We start from the raw sequence: 27,783 nt of genomic DNA, 5'->3' as shown, positions 1-27,783 counted from the left end.
ACCTGAGATTTATATTATAGCTTATACCACAGTAAACATGACTGCGGTTTTATACAGCAAGGCAGCTCACTAAGAGAAGAAGTGCGTGTCTAGTCAAACGACTGCAGTATAATGACTGTATTAGACAGTGTATGACTGTATCAGACCATTATTACATAAGGTCTGTCTCATATAGCTGTAGGCAGGAGTAGAGTGTGCAAATATGTTGCAGTAATGCATTCAAAATACAATCTGTATAGTGGAATACTTAAATCTCCAGCATACATCTTCATTTCATATTTATATTTCATTTGATATATATATTTTTTTTATTTAATTCACTTTCTGATTATTATTTTCTGTCTAGATTGGATTGTGTAATGCAGATTATCCCATCATTCCCCATTTCAAGTTAATAAAGAGGTCAGCAGTATGCATACAAGCAGGTTTTAATATCAATTTTTAGTAGAGCAAATTCATTTTCACTATATGTCCATCTGACCCCCACCACAAATGTTTTAGGATGTATTTTCAGATATTAAAGTCATTTTGTATTGATTCCAAATGAGGGCACATTAGAATAAAACAAATATAGCTGCTGTTCAATTAAACCAGAGGCATTGAACAATAGTCATTGACTGGGCCAGTGGGCTGAGAGAGAGTTCACATGGTCCACTGCTAAAGAGGAGCGCAGGACATAAAGGATTAAACCGCTTAAAGGAATTAAGAAACGGTCGGCCGTTTATCAATTATTCATGCAATAGAATCAAATTAAATGGCTTTTATAATGGGTAAGTACAGAGGGGGTCTCTTTAGAGAATAGATTGCACAGTGCACAGATTACTCTGCTTTTGTATGATGTTCAATGAACTTTCCAAATCAATTGGTTTGATTGCGTTTTGAAAAGTATAAATTACTGTAAAATTCTTTTAGATGTCAGTGCTGCTAAACCGATGCTTGAAAGATTGTTTGAAGTTGCATCATTTTCCTTTCGGCGTCATGTGCTTGTCATTATTTTGCTTTTTGTTTGTGCCTTAAGGATAGTTTGTGGTTCTCCACCACAGTGGAAATAAGATGTATCAGTACGCCTTGCTGAATACCCCTGTACTAATGTAGAAGGAAGACTTCTGCTGAGTGTGAACTGAAGTGTCACTCTTGCTCTTGTCTAGCTGTAGGTCTGTCAATCTGTCATAAGAAGGACCTTGAGTATTCTGAGGTCAGCGTGAGGTTATTTTATAGAAGGTCACCATTGTGACACTAAGGGTCAGAAACCTGACAAACAATTAATGAGCTCGTTATTAATTCATGGAGGGAGAGAGCCGTAATGTGTTCTCGATGTCTCTGATGTGTGCTTCAATCACTTAGCTGGAGCTCTGAGAGAATTATTCACACTGAGCTTGTCTGGTGTCTGTGAGGAAGTATCACTGCAATCCTCTCCAACCTTTTGGGAAATTTGCTGATATTTGTAGACTTGTAAAACAGTGGAAGATCTGGAGAAGAATATTTTAGCATATTTGTAATAGTAGCAAGCTGTTGTTTACCTTTCAAGTCTATTTCAGTGACCAGAAACTGTTTTTATGCCACTGACTGTACTGCCATCCCATTACTACTGTATTTTTATATCAAAATATACAAATTTGCAGCTTGATTAAGTAAAACAAAAAAAGTAATAACAAGCTATGTACTAAATCTATAGAGCTTGTTGGATAAGTATGTACAGTGTATAGCAAATATATAGCTTATAACTGTATTTTCATATATATTTTCACTTATTTTGTAATTATTTGGAGTTTTCCTTTGCGTATTATCACTTGAATTTCTGGCTTACAGTTTTTCTCAGTCGCTTTGGTGCATTTTTCAAATCTGAAATGAAATTCTCAATACTACTTTTTCAACCTCCACATCATCTAGTCACTTGTGCACATCATAATAGCAGTTTCTCATTTTTTTGAACAAGTTGCGATTGCTTTGGTACATTCATGCAATTGATTATGTACATTTGTCTGCGTTTTCCTACATTATCAGTTGCTAATGTCATGTTGCTCGAAATGTATTATATAGTTCTCTGTGCAACAGTCTTACCCCTCAAAACATCTAGTCATTAGTTCATCGTATAAGTCATTAAATGCAAAATGGTTGATATAGTTGTCATAAACTGTCAAGTATATTTTCTACACATTCCTGTTAGTCTATTTGTAAATTTGCCATGCATCTTGACTTTCACTAATAAGGGAATGCAGATTAACCAAAAACAAACCTGTTCTCTAAAATTCCTCATACAGTGCTGTATGCAAAAGCAAAGTTCTGCCTAAGGGGTGATTTCTGTGTTTGTCTTTCTAATTTTGTATTTTCGCTTTTGTGCATCTGCCATGTACAAACATCTGACAGACATCTGTAAGATGTCAGTTTTACATACACTCTAAATCATAAACATCTTACAGTAAAGACATCTAATAAAAGTCTATTTGACACCTGGTAGGAAACGTGCAGGTGAGCGAGCACTCTAAAAAATAAATCTTGCAAATGTAAATGTAGATGCAAAATAGACTTCTTAGTGATGTACGTGTACTTTTAGAGATATTTATTTTTCTTGTCTATCACAATGACTCTGTAATGTGTTTTTTTCTTTTCTTTTTTCTTTTTTTTTGTCCTATCCAGTCTCTTTCAATCAATATCTCACATACAGTAATGTGTAAATTTGTACTTTTTTTTAAATGTATATATCAGATACATAAAAATTGCAGCCTTCTGCATTTCAGTACAATAACTGGCATGCAAACTATTGCCATAGTTTACATCAGGTAATGCTAATAGAGTACACTGTTTGATTGACAACATGACTAAACATTTTTACTATCTTGTTTGTGAACAATGACACAAGGACTTTTCATCCTGCAGGCACTGATATGTTCATTGACATGCATACTTACTTTTGATAGATGAACTAAAGATTTTGAGTAAGTTACAGGCTTTTGCAGGTAATCCATTGTGTTGTGCTGTTTGTACGAATTGTTTTGAGAAATGCACATACTTCTTTGCAAATGTTAAGGATGATTTGAGAAATGCACCAAAGCGACTGAGAAAAACTGTAAAGTAAAATATAACGGTATTTATGAGAAAACTGAATAAACAGCATCTTTTCCTGCAATCTTATAAGATGTCAAGTTGCAGTTATGAGAAACAAAGTCACACATTTTGAGATATAAAGATATGACTGTAAAATGTAAAGCACAATTTTGAAAAATAGCCACAAATTTTGAGATACACAGATATTATTGTGAAATATGAAGGCACAATTGTGAAAAACAGCCACACATTTTGAGATATAAAGTTATGAAGGCACAATAATGAAAAACAGCCAAACATTTTGAGATACAGAGATATGATTGTAAAACATGAAGGCACAATTGTGAAAAATAGCTACACATTTTGAGATATAAAAATATAATTGTGAGATAAAAAGACACAATTGTGAAAAACAGTCACAATTCTGAGATAGTAAGGTCTAGTTGTGAAAAATAATTTTGAGATTGGTTAGATATTAGACACAATTGAGATCTGAGATATAGTTGTGAAAAATAATTGCAAAATTAGTTTTTTTTATTTATTTATAAATGCTGTATATAAGATCTATATACAAGTTAAAATTGTGATATATAATTGTCTAAATGGGAAAAATAGTTGCATTTGTGAAACACAAAGATCACATATAAATAATAATGGCAATTGTTTTTAATTGTAAATTTGTAAGAACGTTTGAATTATACTTTTTATGAAATATAAAGTCACATGGTAAAGTGCAAATGCTGTTGTGAGATAAAACATCACTGTTGGGAAAAATAAGGTCACAATTAACTTTTTATTAGTTATTTTATTTTATTTTATTTATTTTATTTTATTATTTAATTTCAGAAAAAGGCTTCCATAAAAAACAAATCTGTTGCAAACAGACTGACATTTCTTACGGAAATTCAAATCAAATCAGTTTACAATGAAGACACAGAGAACATTTATTAAAGAATTTGTCCTCATAATATTTGCATACTGTATTGCATGTGCTCTTCTTTCTGGCATATATTTGTATATTTGTTTGATCGTTTCTTTCTTACATCTATTAACCATCTATCCATCTCGTTACGTGTCCCCTGGCATGGAAGAAATCCGCTCGATACGGTCCAAACAACCAGCGGCCTGCCGCTTTGATGGTGCATCTGCAAAGCGCACAGCAGTGTGCTTGTCTTCACAATGATCTATGATAGTGTCAATAAATTCATCGTGTATATTACTGATTATTAAACGAACATGCAGTTTGCAAATGCATAACACGTGATATGTACAAACCTTTCCAGCGTTCACAGCAGTATCCTGGCCCAGAATCCTCACATTGCGTGTGCATTAGGCATTGCTTAATTTTGTACACACACATATGCTCCCACACACACCCTTGAGGCCAGCCTTAAATTAGACAGACGATGCATTTCGCTCTCCCCGCTCCGAGTGTCCTCTTGTCTCGCTGTGATTGACATGTGGTGGGTGTGGCGGTAAGTAATTCGGTCTAATCATTCCAGCAGGCCCCTGGCTGTGTGAGCCGCGGGTGAATATATCAATACGCACACAAACAAACACACTGCAGAGTGCGGGACCTCCGAGCGAAGCGCTGGGACTAATGTTCATGTTGTGATGTACTGGGGGATTTCGCTTATCAGACTCTTAATTAGAGATATTGAAGCAGAAAGGAGGTAGGATCTGTGTGTGGTAGAGGAGCGATAAAGAATTTGTGATTGATGTTGTGTCAGTGTGGAGCCGTTCAAAGCCTGCGGAAAGAGGGAGGGCCGTGTCAGATTTTCGAGGCTGGATCGCTGTAATTGGTCTGGGCTGTTCATAGCCCTGTTAACTTGTCAGTCAAGGCTGGATGGAGAGGGGATAAGATGCCATCTTAATCTGAAAACGCACACACACATAGAGCTGAAGGCTGTAGTACGGGTCAGCGATCTGTCAATAGTTCTGTAAGTTATTTGGGCTTGCTGTATTTAACATATCCCTTGGTTTTTGATGTCACCCGCAGGTACGACTAGACAGCCACGAGACGGCGAGATCACGGGAGTCGACTATAACTTTGTCTCCGTTGAGGAGTTCTTCTCGCTGGAGGAGTCGGGGGCGCTGTTGGAGAGCGGAAAGTTCAAAGGTCAGCTACATTTATGACCCTGTGCCTGAATAATTTATAAATATAAAGAAGAGGAAATTAATTATGTGGATGCTTTTAAGGTCATGCATTACATCTGTGGTGCTTTTTATCCAGTGTTGATCTATTGATTCACAGTTCTAAGAGCTCCATTTACACACATCAACACGCATCAACACAACTGTTGTGTTGGCAATACTTGTCAGTCCAACAGCTCAAAGTTAAAAGGGATCATTCACCCCAAAATCATCAATTTATTTTGATTCTCACACAAAGCTGTTATGACTTTTGAAGCGTGAGCCTGTTATGGTCATTTTTAGTTCTTTTTGGAGCCTGATCATGGACTTTTGTTGTTAGTAGGAAATTGTTGTCCTGGAATTTGTAATAAATAACTTATTTTGTGTTATATGAGACAATATATATCTGATATCAAGAAAATATGATGATATGGGGCCATAAGTCTGAGACCACTAGTGAAAAAGCTTCAATTTTGCATTTCCCCCCTAATTTAATATTAATAGATACTTAATGTTTTTTATATTATATTATATTACATTATATTATATTATATTATATTATATTATATTATATTATATTATATTATATTATATTATATTATATTATATTATATTATATATTATTATCAAGGCAAGTTTGTTTATATAACATATTTCATACATTATGGTAATTCAGTGCTTCAAATATAAAATGGATTCAAATAATCAAAAAAAAAAAATCACAAAAATAAAAAAAGAATTTTTAAAGTAAAAATTATTTAAAGAAAATATTTAAAATGGCTTAAACACTGAAGATAAAAATGATTATACATAAAATACAGATATACATATACACAAAATACATATTATCAGCGTAATTTAAATAAAAATTTGAATTTGATTTTTTTTTTGTTTTCAGTTTGTTAACATGCCTTTTAATGGTATTTTTTTATATTTTAATATGATTGAAGAATTAAGCTACACTGACAGAGGTCTTGTAATATGACACTAATATCTAAAATACAGTTTTATCACAGATGAGAAAGTCAAAACGATCACAGAATAAGTGACCTATGAATAAGTACACTGTAAAAAAAAGTGTCAGTTTAACTGTAAAATATTGTAAAAATGATACATAAAAGGTTGCTATAGGTTGTTCTGTACATATTTTTACACTTTATTGTATTTTTTACAGAATTATTCTGGCAAAAGAATATTGTATTTATTTATTTATATATTTGTGTTGTCTGTTATTCTTATATGGTAACACTTTACAATAAGATTCCGTTAGTTGATGTTAGTTAATGTATTAACTAACAAGAGCAAACAATGAACAATACATGTATTACAGTATTTAGTAATCTTTGTTAATGTTAGTTAATAAAAATACAGTAGTTCACTGTTCATGTTAGTTCACAGTGTATTAACTAATGTTAACAAGCACAACTTTAACATTAACTGACATTAATAAATACTGTAGAAGTATTGTTTATACTAAAGTAGTTAACCCTTTAACTGTCACTCCCATTTTTGAACAGAAATGAAAATGCAAGCTTAAATTTTTATAATTCATGAACAAAAACATTTTGTAATATGATTTTGATGTACATTTTCCATGGTAATGCAATGTCTGATTTTAAAATGGTCTTCAAATGATGAATTTTGAGATTTTAAGTTTTCAACTGGTACATCATTTCTTATGATTGCTAAAGTGTGATAGGGAAAAAGGCAACGAGAAAAGTCTTTTTGTGACAAAGATCAGACCTTCTGTTATGATGTAGATTTTAGAGGTGCACTCTTGTCATAAATTAATCTACTAATGTACATAATTCGTAACACAAAACAGTGGAAAAATATCTATTTAGGAGTCTTTGCCGTCCCATTGGGGACGGTGACAGTTAAAGGGTTAATTAATCAACCTTAATGTAAAGTGTTACCCTTTATATTTAAACAGCATTCAGCCTTAGCTTTTAAGTCATTTTCTACATTCAGTTTCTACTTTGAGCCACACAGTGTCAGAAAAGCTTATTGTCCATTACACAGGTAATATACCCTCTAAAATAGGCATTTCAGGCCAAATGTATCGTAATTCAATGTTCAGTGTGGGATAGGAAACTCATTTGTCTTTCAGCATCATTACTGAGGGCTCTGTGACACATGTGCCTTTAGCATGAGAGTTATGGCTCTCAGGGGCAGGATCACCTACCTCGCCTGATTAAACGAATAAAATGAATTAGCATAAAAAATGCTGCCGCATTTACAAAATGCCATAAACGCCATTCTCACTTTGCCGACACGGCGAGATATGATTTACTTACCACTGCAAAGGCAAGTTACTCAATCAATAACAGATGGAGATCGGGGTTCAAAACTCTTGAAAGGTCTGAAGATATAATGTTCCTTCTGTTGTAAAGTATTCCATCCTTGAAGTGGTTTCTATGCTTTTAGAGAATATACTATGACAATATAAAGGATTATCATGTGTTATTAAGGTGACCTTGATTCAAGATTTTGTTTAATGCTTGGCTATTTGTATTAAAATAAGGCTATTGATTCACTCTGCAATAAATAATACCTCATATCCATTGCTTTAATCTAGCATTAAATGGATAGTTCATCAAAAATTAAAATTCTGTCATTAATTACTGATTAACCCGAAAGACCTTTGTTCGTCTTTGGAACACAAATTAAGATATTTGATGAAATCCAATGATTTTCTGACCCTGCGTAGACAAAAATACAACTACTACATTCAAGGCCCAGAAAGGTAGTAAGGACATTGTTAAAAGTCCATGAATGCATGCCAGAGGCTAATGCAGAAGAGAAGAAATTGTTAAATAAAGTAATAACTGCCAAGCAGTATAATAACTGTTCCTGGAACACCTGAATGACGTTTTTTTATATTTACTGGATTAGGGAACTACTACGGAACCCCTCGTCCGGTTCACATCAATCCTGATAGTCCTCCCATCACCTACCAGGAGCACCGCAACCTGCTGAGAAACTTCCGCACACGTAGCAAGTCCCTCAGCAACCTGGAGAAAGCAGGCGAGGAGGGCGACAACAGCGAGGAGGACTCAGGTCTATCAGGTAGGAAGAATATATCATTCACAGCATGCACCTTGTGTTTATTAAATGTTTTTGGTACATTTGTTACAATACTTTCATAAACAATCCCTCAATGCATTTGATTAAAATGGCTTTATGAATTATGCAAATGATTATGCAATTCTCAAATGTCTTTATTAGGGGTTTGAGCACATAGTGCTGAAACCCTATTGTAATTGTAAGGATTTTTATTATTATTCCACGCTAAAACTGAATGGGCAGCCCAAACCGTAAGGTCTAGAGAGCTGAAACTTGGTCAGATGGTAGTAGTCTGGCTCACTACTCAGACACAAAGACCTAGAATCGGCCTATAGGTGGCGCTACAGCGATTGAAAACTGCTCATAACTCCTAGAACATTTAGGCTCAAGTGTGTTATATCATTGGAATCCTTGGCTCAATCAAAACAAAATGGCTATCTCCAATTTTATTTCCGGTATGCACATTTTTCCGCCATTTTGAAATTTGTCAAAAACCTACTTTTGCGAACTAGTCCTAGGTTTTTCGCCCGATCGGAACCAAACCACTGCAGAAATATTCTCTGGACAGTGAATATAAATAATTATCAAAAACAAATTGAACTTTCGACTCACGGTCACAAAGGAGTGCCAAAACGTTTGAAAGAGGTGGGGCCAGTTTTACTAAAATGGTTATAACTCATGAACGGAATGAGAGATCGTCATCAAACTCGGAACACATGTGTATGAGATCAATCTTTGGTCAAATCAAAACAATTGTGGAGCTTGACCTCTTGGTGGCGCTATAAGAGCTAAAAAACATGAAAAAGACTGTAACTACATGGTCGTTAGTCCAATCGACTTGAAAATTGGTATGCAGTGTCTCTGTCCAGTGTGCCACAACAGTCTATGAGGACATTCATGTATCTCAAAAAACATGGCTGCCATTGGCCAATGAATTTGAGCACCTATTAGATAAGGTTAACGGAGGCCGATTGGAACGAAACTTGGTGGGCATGTTCGACTCATGGCCCTAAAGGTCTGTAAGAATTTTGAAAGAAATCTGCCAATAGTTGGTGCTAACAAGTTTTTTTGCCTCTGTAATTTTGTGGTGTTTCACACATCCGCACAATATGCATATCATTTGATAAATCTCCACATGGTGAGTAACTTTGCCTCAAGAATCATTGCAGTCAATCCAATTGTTCATTACATATTCACAAATATGTTAAAAACGTACTTTTGCGAAGTACCTAGGTTTCCTAGGTTTTTCGCTCAGTCTCAACCAAACCACTGCAGCGCAGTTCTCCAGACTCTGTAGATCAATAATTATCAAAAAAATGTTGAATTTTGTCCTTTGGTTAGCTATAACCGGGTCATTTAGAAAGGGGAGTGACCAAAAATACCTAAAAGCCTATAAAACCTAAAAAACACCTCAAAACTTTACAAAAATTGGTGAGAACATGTGTCCGGTGACTCTTAACAAGCATACAAAGTTTCATGAAGTTTGGACTATAGGTTGCACTATAACAGTTAAAAAGGCTTCAAAAACACAAGCTGTCTATGGTAAATGGCCTCAAATTGCTAAAAAAAATGCACATATATTCACACAAACACTAGATCTTCATATCATATGATAAATCTCCTCATTCTGAACAACTTTGCCTCTACGACCATTGCTGTCAATCCAACTGTTCTTTAAATATTTGATATTATTTAAAAAAAAACTACTTTTGTGACCTAATCAATAAAACCACTGCAATAAAATTCTATGGACACTTTAGATAAACAATTATCAAAAAAAAAAAAAAAAAAGTTGAACATTTGCATTTGGACAGTGATAACAGGGCCACTTAATAAGATGATCATGATCTACTGTAACCAAAAGTCTAACAAAACAAAACTAAAAGAAAATAAAAGTTAGTTGTCATATTTTGATTTGGACTACACACCCTAAAACTATAGCGCCTCAAAGGCCTTATATGCCCGAACCCTGGTAATTGCTGCTTGCAGCTATATTATTCATATTGTGTTTTGGTAAGTTTGTGTATATGACATATAGTTGTAAATGTAATTTATATTTGTGTTATGTCAAATTATATACAAATAAATATTACTGTAATTATGTAGTATACATTTAAAATGCATAACATTTATATTTTATTATATGCAATTTTATTATATAAAATTATATGCAATTTTATGATTTAAAAACACATTATCTGAAAAGGAATTTAAAGGACTTTAAAGGAGAATTTTCCATTGTATTCTGGTGATGTTGGATTGAGTTTAAAATGACTGCAATATGTGATTTCTATTATATTCTGAAGTTGTATACAGTGCAAGTCCTAAGGCCCGTTCACACCAAGACAGTGGTGTAGCAAGTCGGCCCCGGGCCCATGTGCCAAAAAGTTGTACGGGCCTCCCAATCATTATGGACTCCACCTCGGTTAACTTGTTGATTTTTCTTAAGTACAGTACATAACGCTACGTGAGTAATCACAAGCTGCTTTATTTATGGCATAAGTGCTTGGAAGTAATATTTAACGTTTTCAACTCCATTCATTATTTGTGGCATGCAAGTCTCAGCCTATAAATTCTGTCAATTTTATGATAAAATACAAATAATAAATGTGTTTTTACACTCTTTGTGAGAAACTATGTTCGTCTTTAAATCGATGCTTTTCCTCTTTATTTGCAGTTTATAAACATGAAAAATCATTTGAATGCATGTTTAAAAAATTAATAAAAAACGATGTCTCATGAAATCAATCAATCAGTTTAAAAATAAAACGTCAATAAAACATCTTAAAAAAACAAGATAACATTTGGCCTACCTCAGAAAAGCCAACAAGCCTACAGTTGAAGCCTACATATTTATTGCCAACATTGTTTTATTTGGGGGGTGGGGGGGTGGAGTAGGTGAAATTTTCACATTAACTTTAATGTTGCAATGTATCATGATTTTAGTACATAAATTCTTTCATTTTAAAGTAGTAATTTAAAGCATTTTATAGATATATTTATCGTGTCTGTGAGGCAAATATTCAAGTTTCGGATCATTTTTGTGAAGCATTCCTCCTCAAGAGACGGCAGAACGCGCTTGCTTTTTTTACTTTACGAAAGCACAAGGTTTTGTTGATATTGTGAGTGCACACAATTGGATATGGAACCTTTTCAAATAAAAGAGACCTTTTACAGTTCCAAATGATGTATTACTCTTACCTTTATGAACAAAAATAATGACGTATTTTAGGTTTCCACTGTTAAAAAAAATGCAAGTGATCATGGTGGCACTTTCATGTCCTGCAAAGCGCGCTTTAGCTTTCACTTGCCAAGCAAACGATAGGATATGCATCTAACAGCGCACATTTATCTAAATTAAATGTTTAAATTACTATTGAGAAATGCATCAAGTGTTTTATGTCTACAGATTTTATTTTAGGCGAGTCGTGTTGATTTGAGCATCAGTGCTCAACTCATTGCCGCTGGCCACTTGGTCGTTATTTTAAAAAACAAAAGCTTGAATTTAACAAACATAAAATGTTCCAAATGTATTTCTAAATTAACTTTAATAAAGAAACAAAACAAAATCTAGCCACTTTGCCATTAAAAACCAAAACGGAACTATTTAATGGCTGCAACAGCAGCTGTGTAATAAACATGGGCTCTGTTCTGATAAGTTGTCGGACAAGGGCAGGGCTCGGGCTTGAGCGTCTCAGGCCAGGGCTGGGCCCGTGCAGGGCTCTATCATTTCAATTAAAAGTCCCCCCTCGGCTCAGCAGGCCCTCAATCTGCCCGAATCCATAAGCACCTGCATACCAAGAAGCTACGCCCCTGCATCAAGAAAAAATTGCCCTGAAAGTGATTCCAACAATATAATTTCTCTGTAGCTGTGGTATGTGGTATGCTATTCTTTAATACTGGGAACATGTTTTTAGAACTATAACTTTATTGTTATCTTTATAGTTATCGTCTTTGGTGTGTACATTTCTATAAGTACAAGATACGTAAGTCTTTTACTTATACTGAATCCTCTAGCTTACAGACAATATGGGTCATATAAACACAAAATAGTTATGTGTTTCTTTCAAATTTAAAATATTGAATGAAATCAAAATAAGCTATACAGTTCTAAATAATTTAATTTAAACTTGTCAGATCAAACTGATGATGCCCAGAAGTGCTTGAGTGTGGCTGTAATTATTATTCTCTGTCTTTCCATTGTCTTTCATGCTCAGAGTGACAGCAGAATAGTTAAATAATACCAGCAGCTTGTTTCAGTCATTGTTATCCCGCTCTTTTGTGAGCTCTAACATATTCTCTTTCTTCTTGAGAAACCTGCAAACCTGTGTTCGGTGTGTTATATTTTAGGTTTCCTTGTCCTTTATTATTATTCCACCTTTCCCTGACATTTGGATCTGAGGAGAATGTGTGGGCACAAAACACAATATAATATATCACAGAGGCTTGTCACATCATTACATGGGATTACCTTGTTATGAAACCCACCGATTTTCGATATATTTGATTTTCTTTTTTCTTTTTCGAAGACATGATTAAAGCACATATGATTTGTATTGAAGACAGACGCTGTATAATCAATGTTGCTTGCAAAGCAAATAAAAGGTCAGTGTGGCATCAATCTCAGCTTCTGTTCTCCCTGAATGCTGGAGAAACAGACCTGGCACAGGTTGTTTTGCAATAAAACGAGCTTTCAAGCATAGCTTAAAACTATTAACCAATTGCTCTTGAGAGACTGGTCCTTGAACAGCTCAGATCCCAGTCATAGACCATCTGGGCTTTACTGCAGTCTGCCCACAAGCCACACCGTTGACAGGATGCTGTTCTGACCTACATACTCCACAGGGCATGGATGCTCCCACCTTGAGAAAGATGGCACCACTGCCAGGATGATGTCTGTCTGGTTAGGTTTCATTTAGAATCCAGTATCTTATATTTCCAGTATCTTAACGCCATTCTCCTCTCCTAAACTTGAGATCCAGTTTATGGTGATGCTCCCACATTTAAGAATGCAGACTCCCCTACCTGCCTCAACCACTTCAATAGGTTTGAATCACAAATAATCAGATTTTCATTGATATGTACAGGTAAGTGTTTATTAGAAACCAACCATTTAGCATAATTTCATTAGTGGGTAACTGATATATTGCCAAGGCTGATATATTGGCCTATGTTTGGCATTTTTTTTAATTATCACATCAGCTGATCAACTTTCAGTTGTTTTTCTGTTTGGCTGATATTTCAGAAGCAGGACTTTTATTTTGACAACTTTAAATCCTTGATTTTAAAGTATGCTGCATTATGTCTAGTTGGTTGCTATGTCATATTTATATCATATTTACTATGTGCTGTATGTACAATTAGCATTGGAAACATACTTGGATTACATAATCAAGAAGTCCATATCTAAAGTATAAATCTGTTTTCTATTTATTTTACAGATTTATTTTATAAATATTTCCTATGTAAATTTATTTAGTTTTTTTTTTTTGTGAATTAAATTTTAAAATTGATTCTCATTAATTTGATTTGATTTGATTTTAATCATTTTAATGATATATTTTAAAATGAATAAATATTATGTAAAATAAATATAAATTTCATTTCAGCAGTTGTAATATGGGTGTTTTTATTATCTTTACATTAAATAACATTATGTCATATATATAACTATTACCTATATAAATTTATCTAGTTCATTTTTTTTCATGTAATTAATTAATTAATTCTCATTAATTTAATTTTATTATTTTATTTTATTTTATTCATTTTAATGATATATTTTAAAATGATTAAATATTATGTAAAATAAATATAAATTTCCTTTCAGCAATTGTAATGCGGGTGTTTTTATTATCTTTAAATTAAATAACATTATATCATATATATATATATCCCCAATATAAATGTATCTAGTTCATTTTTTTCATGTAATTATTTTTTAATTACTTCTCATTAATTTAATTTAATTTAATTTTATTATTTTATTTTAATCATTTTAATGATATATTTTAAAATGAATAAATATTATGTAAAATAAATGTAAATGTCATTTCAGCAGTTGTAATGCAGGTGTTTTTATTATCTTTAAATTAAATAACATTATATCATATATATAAATATTCCCTGTAAATATAAATTTATCTAGTTCATTTTTTTCATGTAATTAATTATTTATTTAATTATTTATTTTTTTAATCAATTCTCATTTATTTTATTTTATTCTAATTTGATCATTTTAATGATATATTTTAAAATGAATAAATATAATTTAAAATAAATATAAATTTAATTTCAGCAATTGTAATGCGGGTGTTTTTATTATCTTTAAAATAAATAACATTATATCATATATATTGGCTTTATATGGGCTATGGCCACCATGCTCGCTAAGATATTGGCACCGGTAATCAAAAAATCTATACCTTATCTATCTTAACAGTTCAGCAGGTGCCACATTTCAGCACTGATTGTTTTGTAATTTTTGGTTAAAAGTAGGAGTGTGACGAGTAAATGATATAGCTTTAACAGTTTGATTTATGCATCTGTACATTTATAATAAGAGTTAAATTTAACATTTCAATGTTAGTAGAACGTGTCGGCAGCAATGCAAAGGTCATGGGATCAATTCCCAGTAGCTACTGAGGTACTTATAAATGTAAGTGCAGTGCAAGTCGCTTTGGTTAAAGCAGCAAATGCATAAATGTAACAGTTTATGTAGGTCACTTATTTTAAAAAATTCTCGCTATTAACAAAGCATTAACTACGACTTTTGCCTCAATAAACTACTAATTTGCAGCTTGTTAATAGTTAGTAAGGTAGTTGATATGTTTAGGCATTAGGTAGGATTAGGGATGTAGAATATGATCATAAACAGACAATCTGCTAGTAATATGCATGCTAATAAGCAGCTTAACAGTGTGAATTGGTCCCTATACTAAAGTTACTTTATTTACATTTTGCTAAATAATTCCATATTGCAAAATAATACCATAATTTTTTTTTGTTCTTCTGCACATGAGTTATATTGAATGTACATATGGTATTTGGGGAAAAAAATGAAAAATTCATAGCCATATCCATCATGATTACTAAAATAGCATCTGTATGCCAGAGTTCATAGTATCATGTGCCTCCTGGTAAATATCAGTGCTGTTAAAGCAGATTGAGTGTGTATATATATGACACTCCAGCCAAGGGTGTGTGTTTGTTTACAGCTGGGCTTATGATTCTAGCGGGAATATGCTAATTACCTCAGTACAGAGTACAGGTTGCAGATGTTCAGGTCCCAGCTGGGGATCCTTCATATCCACTTTTCTTTGTATACAAGCACATATGGTATTTCAAGTGATATAAGAGGATGTCTTTATATTAATGAATAGATATTGAATGAGGTACAGGTTTTCCATAGATGATTGAGCAGTCATTTTCAAATATGGATGTTGGCTTTTTACTGCAGTTGCACATTATAGAGGCACAAAACAATTGAAAAAAGCTAGCTAACCTTTGGTAAGCTATACCGAGTTTCATTATTAACCCAAAACTATTTTTGGTTTCGTTTTCCAGCTAAACTGTCATTTTGGTTTTGGTGAAAAATTATTTTCAGTGCATCACGACTTATGCTAGGAAGCAGCACAAAAGTTAGCCATCTGGCCTTAGAGTTTGTCAGACGACATTTTAGAGTTGACAAAACTGTCCAGTCAACTCTTTTATAACTTGTTTGTCTGTGCACTTTTGTCTGGCCCTGGTGTCTTCACCCCATGGGCAGTGGCACAGATGACAGTGGCATCGATCAAAGCATGACATTGAAGCCAATCAACAGAGGAGGTTTACATACCGATCTGTCTCTATGGATTAAATGTACCGCTCTGTCTCTTAGATGCTGACCCGGCTTACAGTACATTTCATAGCTGACAGTGAAACGATTTCCTTTAGACTGTAGAATGAGGAAAACTTGGTTTTGCTTTTTAGCTGAATCAAATTTGTGAGAGAACATACACAAACAAACACCACATACTGCAATGTTTTTGGGAGTGACAAACATATTTAATTACTTCCTGTTTTATCATTCTCTGTGTGTGTACGAAATATAAAAGTTACTTATGAACGGCGATTACTGATATAATGATAAACACTGCAATGTTTTGGCTGTATATGCAAGAATTATGACAGTTTAATGCATTTGAATGTCAGCGACAGATAAAAAAGTGCCCAGAAATTTTAGTTTTAAAATTTAGTTTAAATGTCAAGTGCTTAGAAACTCTTTGTACTGTTGTCGGTTTAAAAACAGTTTTAAAACAGCATGTTTTCCTTACCTTAATCAAGTAATTCATAAACATCATTAAAGTTTTTGGGGATTTGTAACAAATTACAGTAGCACTTTATTTTATTTACATTTTATTGTTCCTCATGTTCCACATACTATGTACTTATTATAGTGATTACAGGTAATACTAACTAGGTAATAACTACTAACCTTAACCCTATCCCTAAACATAACCCTGCCCCATTACCTTATATTATCAGTATTTTCTTAGGTAAGTACACTTTAAATACACTGTAAGTACATGTAAGTACATGTACTGTAAAATAAAGTGCAACCCAAATGACATTTCACAACCTGATCTAACTCAGCTATGACATAAAAATATTAATTTGCCTGATATTTTAAGACAAATCCACTTATGTAATTAACACTTATGCCAGGCTACTTTATTTTTTTCTGATCATGATATGGATAGTAGTATCATCCTGATATGTTCATTTTATGAACAAAAAACAATCAAATAAATAAAAATAAATTTTAATTCTGAAATTAAAAGCATGCTCTTGAAGTCGTCAAGCCATTTTGCATTAATTGTAGTTGATGTACAAATTTTTTGAATAGATTAATAGAAAAGGATGCAGTGTTTAATTACTGAAATGATAAAAAAAAACACCTATTATTGGGACCTTCCATAAACATGATTTTTATACTGTAAAAAAAAAAATTCTGTCCCCTGATCCTAACCCTTACAGAAAACATATATATATATATATATTTTAAATATATAACTATATATAACTTCAATGTTATATATGAAGTTATATAAAAAATATAACATATGAAAAAAGACATTATTTAGCAAGCCTGTAACCACCTATATCAATCATTTTAAAAAGATTTTTTGACAAATCCACGTAATTTACCATAGAAATATTATGTGTGTGTTTTTTTTTTTTTTTTTTATTGTTTTATTGTTATTTTTATGACTGTTATAGGGCCAGCTGTGATCAAGTCTTCTTAAAACTTTGTATGCTTGTTTAGAATCACCTGACGCATGTGCTCACCAGGTTTTATGAAGTTTTGAGTTTTCCTTTAGGCTTTTAGGATTTTGGATAAATTTGGACAGGCCCCTTTTCTAAACAAAAAATAAAACAATTTCAACATTTTTTGATAATTATTGACCTAGGGAGGAATTGTACTACAGTGTTTTTTCCAGATTGAGTGAAAAACCTGGGACTAGTTCGCAAAAGTAGGTTTTTTACATCTTCTCAATCATTTAACAAACATTTTGATTGACAGCAGTGGTTCTAGAGGCAAGGTTGTCCAGAATAAGCATTTCTACCATGAATATTGCATGTATGTGTAAAAAATCGTGCAATGTACAATTGTTTACGCACTTGAAAAATGCAATATCGCCCCCCCCCAGTTGCAGAATTCTTTCAAATTTCTCACAAATCTTTGGGGCCATGAGACCTTAGGGTCTAACAGGCTCAAACTTCATCAGCCAATGACAACCATGTTTTTTTTTTGTTTTTTTTGGAGATAAGCAAATGTTCTTATAGACACTTGTGGTACTTTGGACTACCACAGTGCACAGAGATTTTCATCTTGATTCGACAAATGGTTGTGTAGTTATAGCCATTTTAAGTTTTTTCCCTCTTATAGCGCCACCAAGTGGCCAAGCTCCGAATTTTTTTCCTGTGACCTCAGATTAAGCTCTTACATAGGTGTTAGAAGTTTGGCGACCATATCTCGTTTCATTTTGAAAAGTGATTCGATAATCACTCTCCAGAGAATCTTTCTGCACTGGTCTGATCCCAATTGGGCGAAAAACCTTTGACTAGTTCGCAAAAGTAGGTTTTTTAAAAAATGCAAAATATCCAAAAACTTTGCTATGCCTAAAAGTCGAATCTGAGGCATGTGTTTTGTTCTGTGTGAGCCAAGGATTCCAATGACATTACACACTTGAGCCTATGTTATGAGCGATTTTGTATTTTTGTTTGCTGTGGCGCCCACGTCAAGGCGATTGGGACGAGCCTTGGTCACGTTGTTGGGGGTGTGAGTACTACCATCCCTCCAAGTTTCAAGTCTCTACGACTTACGATTTGGTCTGCACAATCAGTTTTACGTGGAGATTGCTGATTCATGACCATTCTAACAATTACAATAGGGTTTCAGACACACAAACTTGGGTGATATAATAATAATGTAAATGGCAAACTATGAATAGATACCTATGAAATAGTAATACTCAATAATAGTTTCATTTAGCTTTGTTTTCTAGCTTCCCTGTGCCCAATGGGCAAAATAAACCCATTTAGAACTGAATAGAAAAGAGAATGACTTGAAGTAATAATTCAATAAACGTGCAAATCGCAGCTTTCACCCAGAATAGTGTTTGTGTTTCAGTAAGCCGTGTCATTTCACAAGCCTTGTTTTCTGTTCATTGGCGTTTAGGTGGTTCGGCCGGGGCGAGCAGTGCCCCCGCCCCCACATCATCCCCCAGCCAATCACGAGATTCAAGCGGAGGAGACGGCAGTGCCTTGGAGAATGGGCTCGGACCCCGTAGAGGAGCACGGGTGACAGGGTCGGAAAACTGGGAGATGATGTACAGCGACTCAGGGAATGCCTATTACAAAGAGTAAGAAGATTAATGATGTCTATATGAATGATTTATACTGTGTTAGTGACTTGACTAAAGTTTTTAGAGGACTAAAAAGAGCTGATTTTGCTTCAGAAACAAGATTTTACACTGGATATTAAGGGATAGGTTATCCAAAAAGGCAGAGGATAAAAGAAAACATTTTGAAGAATGTTTGTTGTTTTTGTCTATAGAAAAGTCAATAGGGTCCAAAACATTGACATGTTTTGCATTCAACATATACCTCAATTGTTTAAATTTAAATTGGTTTGTCATGTTTTATTGACCTTGCAAAGTTTAGATGTTGGTTTTCCATCAGAACCTCCAAGCGATCAGTTATAGAACAATGTAATGTATATAATTAGAGCCCCCATAAAAATGTACTAGCAACACAATTATTTAAGTACTTGTGTAAAATGATTTGCCTGTAGTCATTTACAGTAGTGCTTTAAATGACTTTCCTATTTGACAACACTGACATCTTGTGTTATGTGTTTGTCTCGCAGCCATCATCTAAAGCCATCCTATTGGCTTAATCGCCGAGCTCACAGCAGAGACAATGTCTGTATGACTGAATGTAAGACTGTATTCTATTCTATTCTATTCTATTCTATTCTATTCTATTCTATTCATGTTGCCCTTTTGCCTTGTTTCCATTCAGGTTTATGTCATGCAACCGTTTTAGATGTAAATAGCCATAAATATTTGGTGTATGCACTGTTTTTATTTTATGCAGCCACATTAGAATATTTTCTTGACAGAGTATTTGAAAAAAAAAGTATGAAGAAAAAAAAAAGTGAGAGTGCTCCCTTGACTCCTTTTTGTTTATATATAAAGTGTATATAGGGCTGTCACAGTGCAATTAGCATGACACCTATTTCAGTATTTAAAAAAAAAGACACCTTTAATGATCATCGAAGCTCAACAGGCTTGAAATATCATCAATGAGCCAAAAATTTCTCTCTTCTAAAAAAACCCATGAAAAATGTTTGTAAGGTAGGCCCATTCTGGGTAATTCTTCAGTTTGCTGCATTGATTAATTCAGGTAGTAGCCTAATATTTGTGTATTTTTTATAGTATCTACACATGAAGGTTTTGACATGTTCTTAAAGGGACAGTTCACCCTAAAATGAAAATCTTCTCATTAATTACCCTCATTTCGTTCCAAACCTGTAAGACCTTCGTTCATCTTCAGAACACAAATTAAGATATTTTTGATGAAATCTGAGAGCTTTCTGACCCTGCATAGAAAGCAATTCAATTTAAATGACATCATTAAACAGTTGATGTGACATCAGTGGTGAAATGAAGCATTGTTGAAGTCGTTTTCTTTGTGCATAAAAAGTATTCTCGTAGCTTCATAAAATTACAGTCAAAACTTAATTAGGGTGAGTAATTAATGACAGAATTTTCATTTTAGAGTTAACTATCCCTTTAAGTATGTGTTTACTTGCTTGCGTAACATGATGTGTGACTGTGTGGCTAAAATGTGATTTTGAAGAATGTACTGGTCATTCTTTACATGCAAATACACCGAATGAACGCTGAAGCTTTTAAGATCATGGCATGCCAATCAAATGCTAACCTGCCAACCAGATGAATAATTTCAGACATTTATTTTAAAAACTCTGTGGTCTTTTAAATATATCAATGAAATATATACTTAGATTACATATTTATGCTTTTTCATATTTGCACATACCTAAAGTGGGGATATATACTAACTTTTTATAATTTATAATGGTATAGTATAATTTAGTGGTTTAGTAGTCTTTAATAAGAAAAGAGTACAAATGTTTGCTGAATGTAAAATAGTATGTTTCTAGTTTATGAGATGCAGTACATCTTTGCTAACTGTAGAGGGCAGTGTGAATGTACATATTTTAAGTTTTAAGAATAAGATGGTCATAACAGCTTCAAAATTGCCTGCTTTAGGTGTTTTATATTTTGTGCTTCCTACCTATTCTTACAGTGCTGCATGCGATTCTGCTGTTTAATATCTTACGCTTGAACATTTTGTACTCAGACATGCATATGCTTACCTTTCTCTGTACTTCTACCTCTCTTTTCCTTCAGACATTTCACATTCATGCATTTGGCAGACACTTAAAGAGTTACAAAGCAACTTACAGTGCATTGAAGGTATATATTTTTGTCAATATGTGTGTTCCCTGGGATTTGATCCTATGATATTAGCATCATGAGCTACCAGCTGAGCTATCGGTACAGAATTTAGATTCACTCGTCTCTGGAAAAATGCTATGTTTTTCGTCACCTTTTACCATCCATCTTATATAATGTTAGTCATTTCTTCTTTTCTTCACTCTGTTGATTCATTTTTCCTAATAACTTGTCTGCCGCCGTATTTAAACTGGTCACCATATTTTTGTTCTTGCATTGCAGTGGCAGAGTTTACAGACCAGCCGAGTGAACTGAAAGGCTTCTCCGTTCACACTCGTCTGGTTAAGGGTTCACGAGGGTTCGGCTTCAACATAGTGGGAGGCAGCAGGCGGAGGGAGTTCCTGCAGATCTACAGCATCACTCCCGGAGGACCTTCCACCCTTCACACAGGTAACAGCCCACATCTTTCTTCAGCCGCCCACTGCAGTACAGCACTGAGTGTAACAAACAAGGGCATATTTATGTTTTCTCTATAGGCCGCTGCTGCTCTCTCGCTCTTTATCGATATTGCACTTTCTGTCCCACAGTGGATTAGTGTTGTGATTGTGTGATTCTGTTGAACGAGTGGCTCGATCTCCCTCTAATCCTAATGGCCTGCATGGAGTAATCCAGCTATCATTTGTGCCGACACACGTTTATAAGAAAAACATGATATTATGAACACGCTCCCTCTCACTTCGCTGTGACGTGCATACCAACATACAACTGCGTGCATATAGGAAGTCTTTTTGCTCATTCATAAAAACACACCATTCAGATTCACAGAGCATTATAAGATCTGTGCATTTTGCATATGACAATAAAACAGTTATGAGAATAGATCACCCACAGGGACATTAAAATATATATATTTAAACTTACAAGTGTGTGCACATGTTTTTGTGACATATTAGGACACTAATTTGTATAATGACATGGGTATGACATAGGTATTACAAGGAGGAGGTGAATTATGAAGGACATTATGAATGTCCCCATAATTCAAAAGGCTTTTAAATCATACAAAATGGTTTATAAAATGGTTTTGTAAAAATACGGTTTATACAGTATAAAAACAACAGAAGTCTATGGAAAGTCTCCACAATTGTGAAATATAGAAGTATGTACGATATGTACAGTATATTTAAATATCCAAAAGTAGAGTATAATATTGTAAAGTGTAGTATAATTTAGAATGTAGTATATACTATATATGCATAGGGTTGCAAAGGGGTGGAAATATTCCGATAAATTTCCTGAAACTTTCCTAAAATCCCTGGAAGATTCCAAAAAATCCTGGAATGTTTCCAAAATTTCTGGAATGTTTTCTGGAAAATTTCCACCTTTTTGCAACCCTATATATGCACTGTAATACCTTAACCTGTAAAATGATATGCATGTTCAAAAGTTGATTTATTTATTTATTTATGAAATTAATGCTTTTATTCAGCAATACATTCAAATGATCAAAAGTGAATGTAAAGAGAATTATGTTACAAAAAAATCTATTTCAAATAAATGTTGTTCTTAAATGTTTCTATTCATTAAAGAATCCATAAAAAAGTATCACTATTTCCACAAAATATTAATATTAACTGTTATCAACACACATTGATAAAAATAAAACTAGAGTAAAGTTCACAAACAAACTTATAGCTGGCTTGAAGCCTTGACTGAAAGTTTGAAGCAGTTGTAAAAGCTTAAAGTTCAGAAGTGTAGTTAGATAATATTAGCATGTTTTTAGCATTATTAGCATGTTGTTAGCATGTTTCTAGCATGATTAGCATATTGTTAGCACATTTTCATGCGTTATTAGCATGTTGTTAGGATGTTCTAGCAGTTATAGGAGGTTCTAGTAGGATTAGCATGTAGTTAGCATGTTTTAGCATTATTAGCCTGTTGTTAACATATTGCTAACATGATTACCATGTTAGCATGTTTATGGCATGTTTAGTATTTTGTTTCTAGCATGCTTTTAAGATTATCATGTTGTTAGCATGTTTCTACCATTATTAGCATGTTGGTAACATGTTGTTAGCATACGTTTACACATGACTGGCATGTTGCTAGGATGTTTTTAACATTGTTAACATGTTGTTAGCATGTTTCTAACATAAGTATGTTGCTAGCATGGATTTAGGTTTGTTAGCATGTTGCTAGCATGCATCTAGCATGATAGCATGTTGTTAAAATGATTAGCATGTTGTTAGCATGTTTCTTGTATTGTTAACATGTTTCTAACATGATAAACATGTTGCTAGCATGGATTTAGGATTGTTAGCATGTTGCTAGCGTGCTTCTAGCATGATAGTATGTACCAGCATACGCTGTTTTTTTCACCAGGGGTTGTTAAAATGATTAGCATGTTTCTTACATTATTAACATGTTGTTAGCGTGTTTCCAGCATTTTGCAAATGATGTTAACATGTTTTTAACATTAGTTAGCATGTTGCTAGCATGTTTTAGCATTGTTACCATGTTGCGAAGACGATGAACATGTTGTTAACATGTTTCTTGCATTGATCGCATGTTATAAACATGTTGCTAGTTTGTTTCTAGCATAATTAGCATGCTGCTGGCATATTTTAACATTTTTACCATGTTGTTAGCATGTTTAGCCTGATTAGCATGTTTCTAGCATGCTTTTAGGATTATCATGTTGTTACCATTATTAGCATGTTGGTAACATGTTGTTAGCATTCTTTTAGCTTGATTATCATGTTGCTAAGATGCTTTTGCATAAGTATCATGTTGTTAGCATGTTTTAAGATGATTAACATGTTGCTAGCATGTTTTTAGCATTATTAGCATGTCGTTAGCACGTTATTAGCAGCTTAAAGATGTTTTTGAGCAGCAAACCAGCCTATTAAAATGATTTCTGAAGGATCATGGGACATTGAATGGAGTCATGATGCTGAAAATTCAGCTTTGCCACCACAATAATAAATGATATTTTTAAACATTTCAAACATTTTAAAATGGAAAACAATTATTTAAAATTGTATTATTATTTCACAGTGTTACTTTAAAAAAGTCAACAACTCAAAATTTTTAAATAGTAGCTTGTCAAATCCATTAATTGAAGATAGTTACTTATAGTTGTGGTTGAACCTTCATAATATGAACTGAATGCAATATAACTCTTTTCGTCTCTTGTCTCTTCCAGCGGACATTCTGGTGTACATCAATGATACCTGTGTGCTCGGTTTCTCACACAAAGACGTAGTGGAAATGTTGAAAGCCATTCCGGTGGGTCACACTGTGGATGTTGTTGTCCGAAGAGGCTACCCCATGCTCTATAACTCTGACGGCTGTCCTAAGATGCCCAATCCTAGGCTAACGGCATCCCACGACCAGTCACTGCATCTACCTCCACCAACCACCACCCAACCCCAGCCCCAGCCTCCTCTCCCGTACGCTCAGCCACACCACAACGGGCTTATGTGGTCTGATTTTGAGAGGGGATCCTCAAGAAATCTCAGAGTACGGGCATCAAGGTTCAGTTTGGATGCTAATGGTAATTCATCACCATTTGCTTCTCCTCCAAGACAGCCATCGTCATACCAATACTCTAACGGGTATGGGAGTGGATTCCTGAGACCACCACGCTCTGCCAGAAGCATCAGGAGGTTACAGAGTTCAGAACTGGCCAGCCAGAGTGACAGCGAGGTGGTGTCTGCAATTGGATCCCATAGGTGAGAGGATTTTATATATGATTGTCATCGTACTCTACCATTCAAACGTTTTGGGTTGGTGTTTGACAGAAGTCTCGTATGCTCACTAAGGCTGCATTTATTTCATTAAAAAAAACAGTAATATTGTGAAATATTACAATTGAAAATAACTGTTTTCTATTTGAATATATTTTAAAATGTAATTTATTTTTGATGCAAAGCTTCAAAGACTTCATAAAACATATAGCACCTGCTAGTTGATACAGGTAAGAGCTAGAAATAGCATTTTAGCTTAGAATAATTCTAAATCTTGGCAAGATGGCAATTTACACTAGTTAAACTATTAATGCTAGTTTAAACTATTTATGCTGCTCAAAATGTACATAAGACCCTACAAAAAAAAGACTTCTTATACTAATTATGGGTGAATTATTTTCATGGAATGAGACAGAAATACATTATTTGCAGCTGTCTATGCAATGCTAAAGACTAAAGCATCTTTTTCTTAAAAAGTACCTCATGAAGAACATCACTTATGAAAATTAACCATGATTTTATAATAGTAAAAGTGTAGTTATTTTTATTTATTTATTTATTTTTGGCGTATTGTTTACCTTCTGTATAACTAGTTTTACTACAAATACCAAATACCATGGTTAAACTATGGTTAATGTTGCAAAACCATGGTTAATTTGTGGTTACTATGGTTTAACTATAGTAACCATGTTTTTTTTTTTTTTTTTTTTTTTAAATAATGTTGAGCTGACCAGCTGAATGAATGACCAGATAAAACCAGCCAACCAGCTTAGGCTAGTTTTAGCTGTTTTGTTGTTGTTGTTGTTTTGAGCAGGGAACAATGCCCTCTGTCTTCTAGTAAGAGTGTTTCAGTGCTGTTTAAATTTGTGTTTTTTAAATTCAACTATATCTGATTACCAATGTTTAAAATGTACCTGAATTCAGTTACTTATATTTTCTATTTTAAATATGTACTGTAAAGCTGTATTCCATCTCCCCAACAGCCCTGATTATGATACATCATGTCTATTGTGAGTTGCTTTGCCTGACCACATGCTCTCTTTCTTTTTATCTTCTCAGGGCCTCGTTTATCCGTAACCACAACAACAACTCTCTGTCCACTCCGCCACCTCTCCGCCTGCACTCCTTCAAATCTTCTGAGAGTGACCTTTCCTCCAGTACTCCACCGCCCATATCGCGATTGCCCCTACCCCACAATGAAGTAAGTCCAGGCCCCATCGCTTTCTCTCCTGGAGGTGGAAGACGCTACTCCCATTTACGCAAACCCCAGCATTCACTGCTCACCCCACCTAGCAGCGCCCATTCTGACGGGCCTTATTTCACCTTCAACGGCACAGCCAGTGCCAGCAGCGGCAGCCCGAACAGCAGCATTCCTTCACCCGGAGCCATGAGCGCTGTGATCGGCAGTGGAATTGGAGGAATGGCTGCAAGTGGGGAATTAGTTCCTGTTGCTTTGGCTAAATGTGAGAGGGGCAGCAATATGGGGTTCAGTGTCACGGCGGGAGGTCACGGAGGAAGACAGACCCTCGTGAAGAAAGTCTGGGAGCACAGACAGTGTAATGGATTGCAGTCTGGAGATGCCATTGTGAAGATCAATGGAGCCGATGTACAGAGTCTCAGCTTTGCACAGGTAGAGATAAAAAGAGAGAATGGTATTTAACTTAAGATTTTTGTTATGGTGTACTTTTATTATTGTATATTTATTGTTGTATGCTTTGATTCAAGGTCCAAAGGATTTTGCAAGAACATACTAAAAAGGGAGAGGTTATTCTTCTGGTTTATAGAGGGGGTAAGTTATATGTTGACCCATTTCATAATACCCAGTGTCCACATTTAAAATATGGTATTTTCCCCATTTTTACCTCTAAATAAAGCAAATATTTCTCTCAGCAAATATTATTTTAATTTAATTTAAATTTTATTTTATTTTATTTTAAAAATTGTAACATTTTATTTTGAAGAAATAAAATGCTTGTCTGCAATAGATAAAATCAAAGCATCATATATAGTGGAAAGCCTTATAGCCTTTCAGCAAATATTTATTTTATTTTATTTTGTTTTATTTTATTTTATTTTAGTTATTTTATGTTTTTTTTTTTTCTTTTACATTTTCAATTTTATTCTGAAGAAATAAAATGCTTGTCTGCAATAGACAAAGTCATAGCATTATATATAGTGGAAAGCCTTATAGCCTCTCAGCAAATACTTAATTTTATTTTACTTTACTTATTTTATTTTATTTTTGAAATTTTAAATTTTATTTTGAAGAAATAAAATGCTTGTCTTATAGGCTGTCAGCAAATATTTTATTTTATTTTATTTTATTTTATGTTTAAAATTTTTTAATTTTATTTTGAAGAAAAAAATGCTTGTCTGCAATAGATAAAATCATAGCATCATATATAGTGGAAAGCCTTATAAGCTCTCAGCAAATATTTTTTATTTTATTTTATTTTTTTATTTATTTTTTACATTTTTTAAATTCTTTTAAATTTTCAATTTTATTATGAAGAAATAAATGCTTGTCTGCAATAGATAAAATCATACCGTCATATACATCATATACATCATAAACCATATAAGCTCTCAGCAAATATTTTATGTATTATATTTTATTTTATTTTTAACATTCAGAATTTTATTTTGAAGAAATAAAATGCTTGTCTGCATTAGATAAAATAAACTTTCTTGTTTGAAGTTTCATTCTTTCGCAATCCATTATTTCATATTTTATTTATTTATTTAGATATAGATATTTTTTG

General features: G+C 33.7%; 1 protein-coding gene across 6 annotated transcripts in view; it reads left to right on the top strand.

The window, feature by feature from the left end:
• Nucleotides 1–27,783, top strand: part of LOC127170172 (membrane-associated guanylate kinase, WW and PDZ domain-containing protein 2) — a 101,233-nt gene that overhangs the window by 48,772 nt on the left and 24,678 nt on the right. For all 6 annotated transcript variants that reach the window (XM_051117980.1, XM_051117979.1, XM_051117978.1 and 3 more), the window contains exons 4-11: nt 5,045–5,164; nt 8,074–8,247; nt 18,968–19,151; nt 19,658–19,728; nt 21,555–21,722; nt 24,478–25,006; nt 26,081–26,651; nt 26,747–26,810. In XM_051117980.1, coding sequence (XP_050973937.1) covers nt 5,045–5,164; nt 8,074–8,247; nt 18,968–19,151; nt 19,658–19,728; nt 21,555–21,722; nt 24,478–25,006; nt 26,081–26,651; nt 26,747–26,810 — 1,881 coding nt within the window. The remainder of the gene's footprint in view (nt 1–5,044; nt 5,165–8,073; nt 8,248–18,967; nt 19,152–19,657; nt 19,729–21,554; nt 21,723–24,477; nt 25,007–26,080; nt 26,652–26,746; nt 26,811–27,783) is intronic.

This window comes from Labeo rohita, chromosome 8 (genome assembly GCF_022985175.1).
Source record: "Labeo rohita strain BAU-BD-2019 chromosome 8, IGBB_LRoh.1.0, whole genome shotgun sequence".
NCBI classification, from domain to species: Eukaryota; Metazoa; Chordata; class Actinopteri; order Cypriniformes; family Cyprinidae; genus Labeo; species Labeo rohita.
The sequence above is the reverse complement of the archived record's forward strand: the minus strand, read 5'-3'. Positions and strand labels throughout refer to the sequence as shown.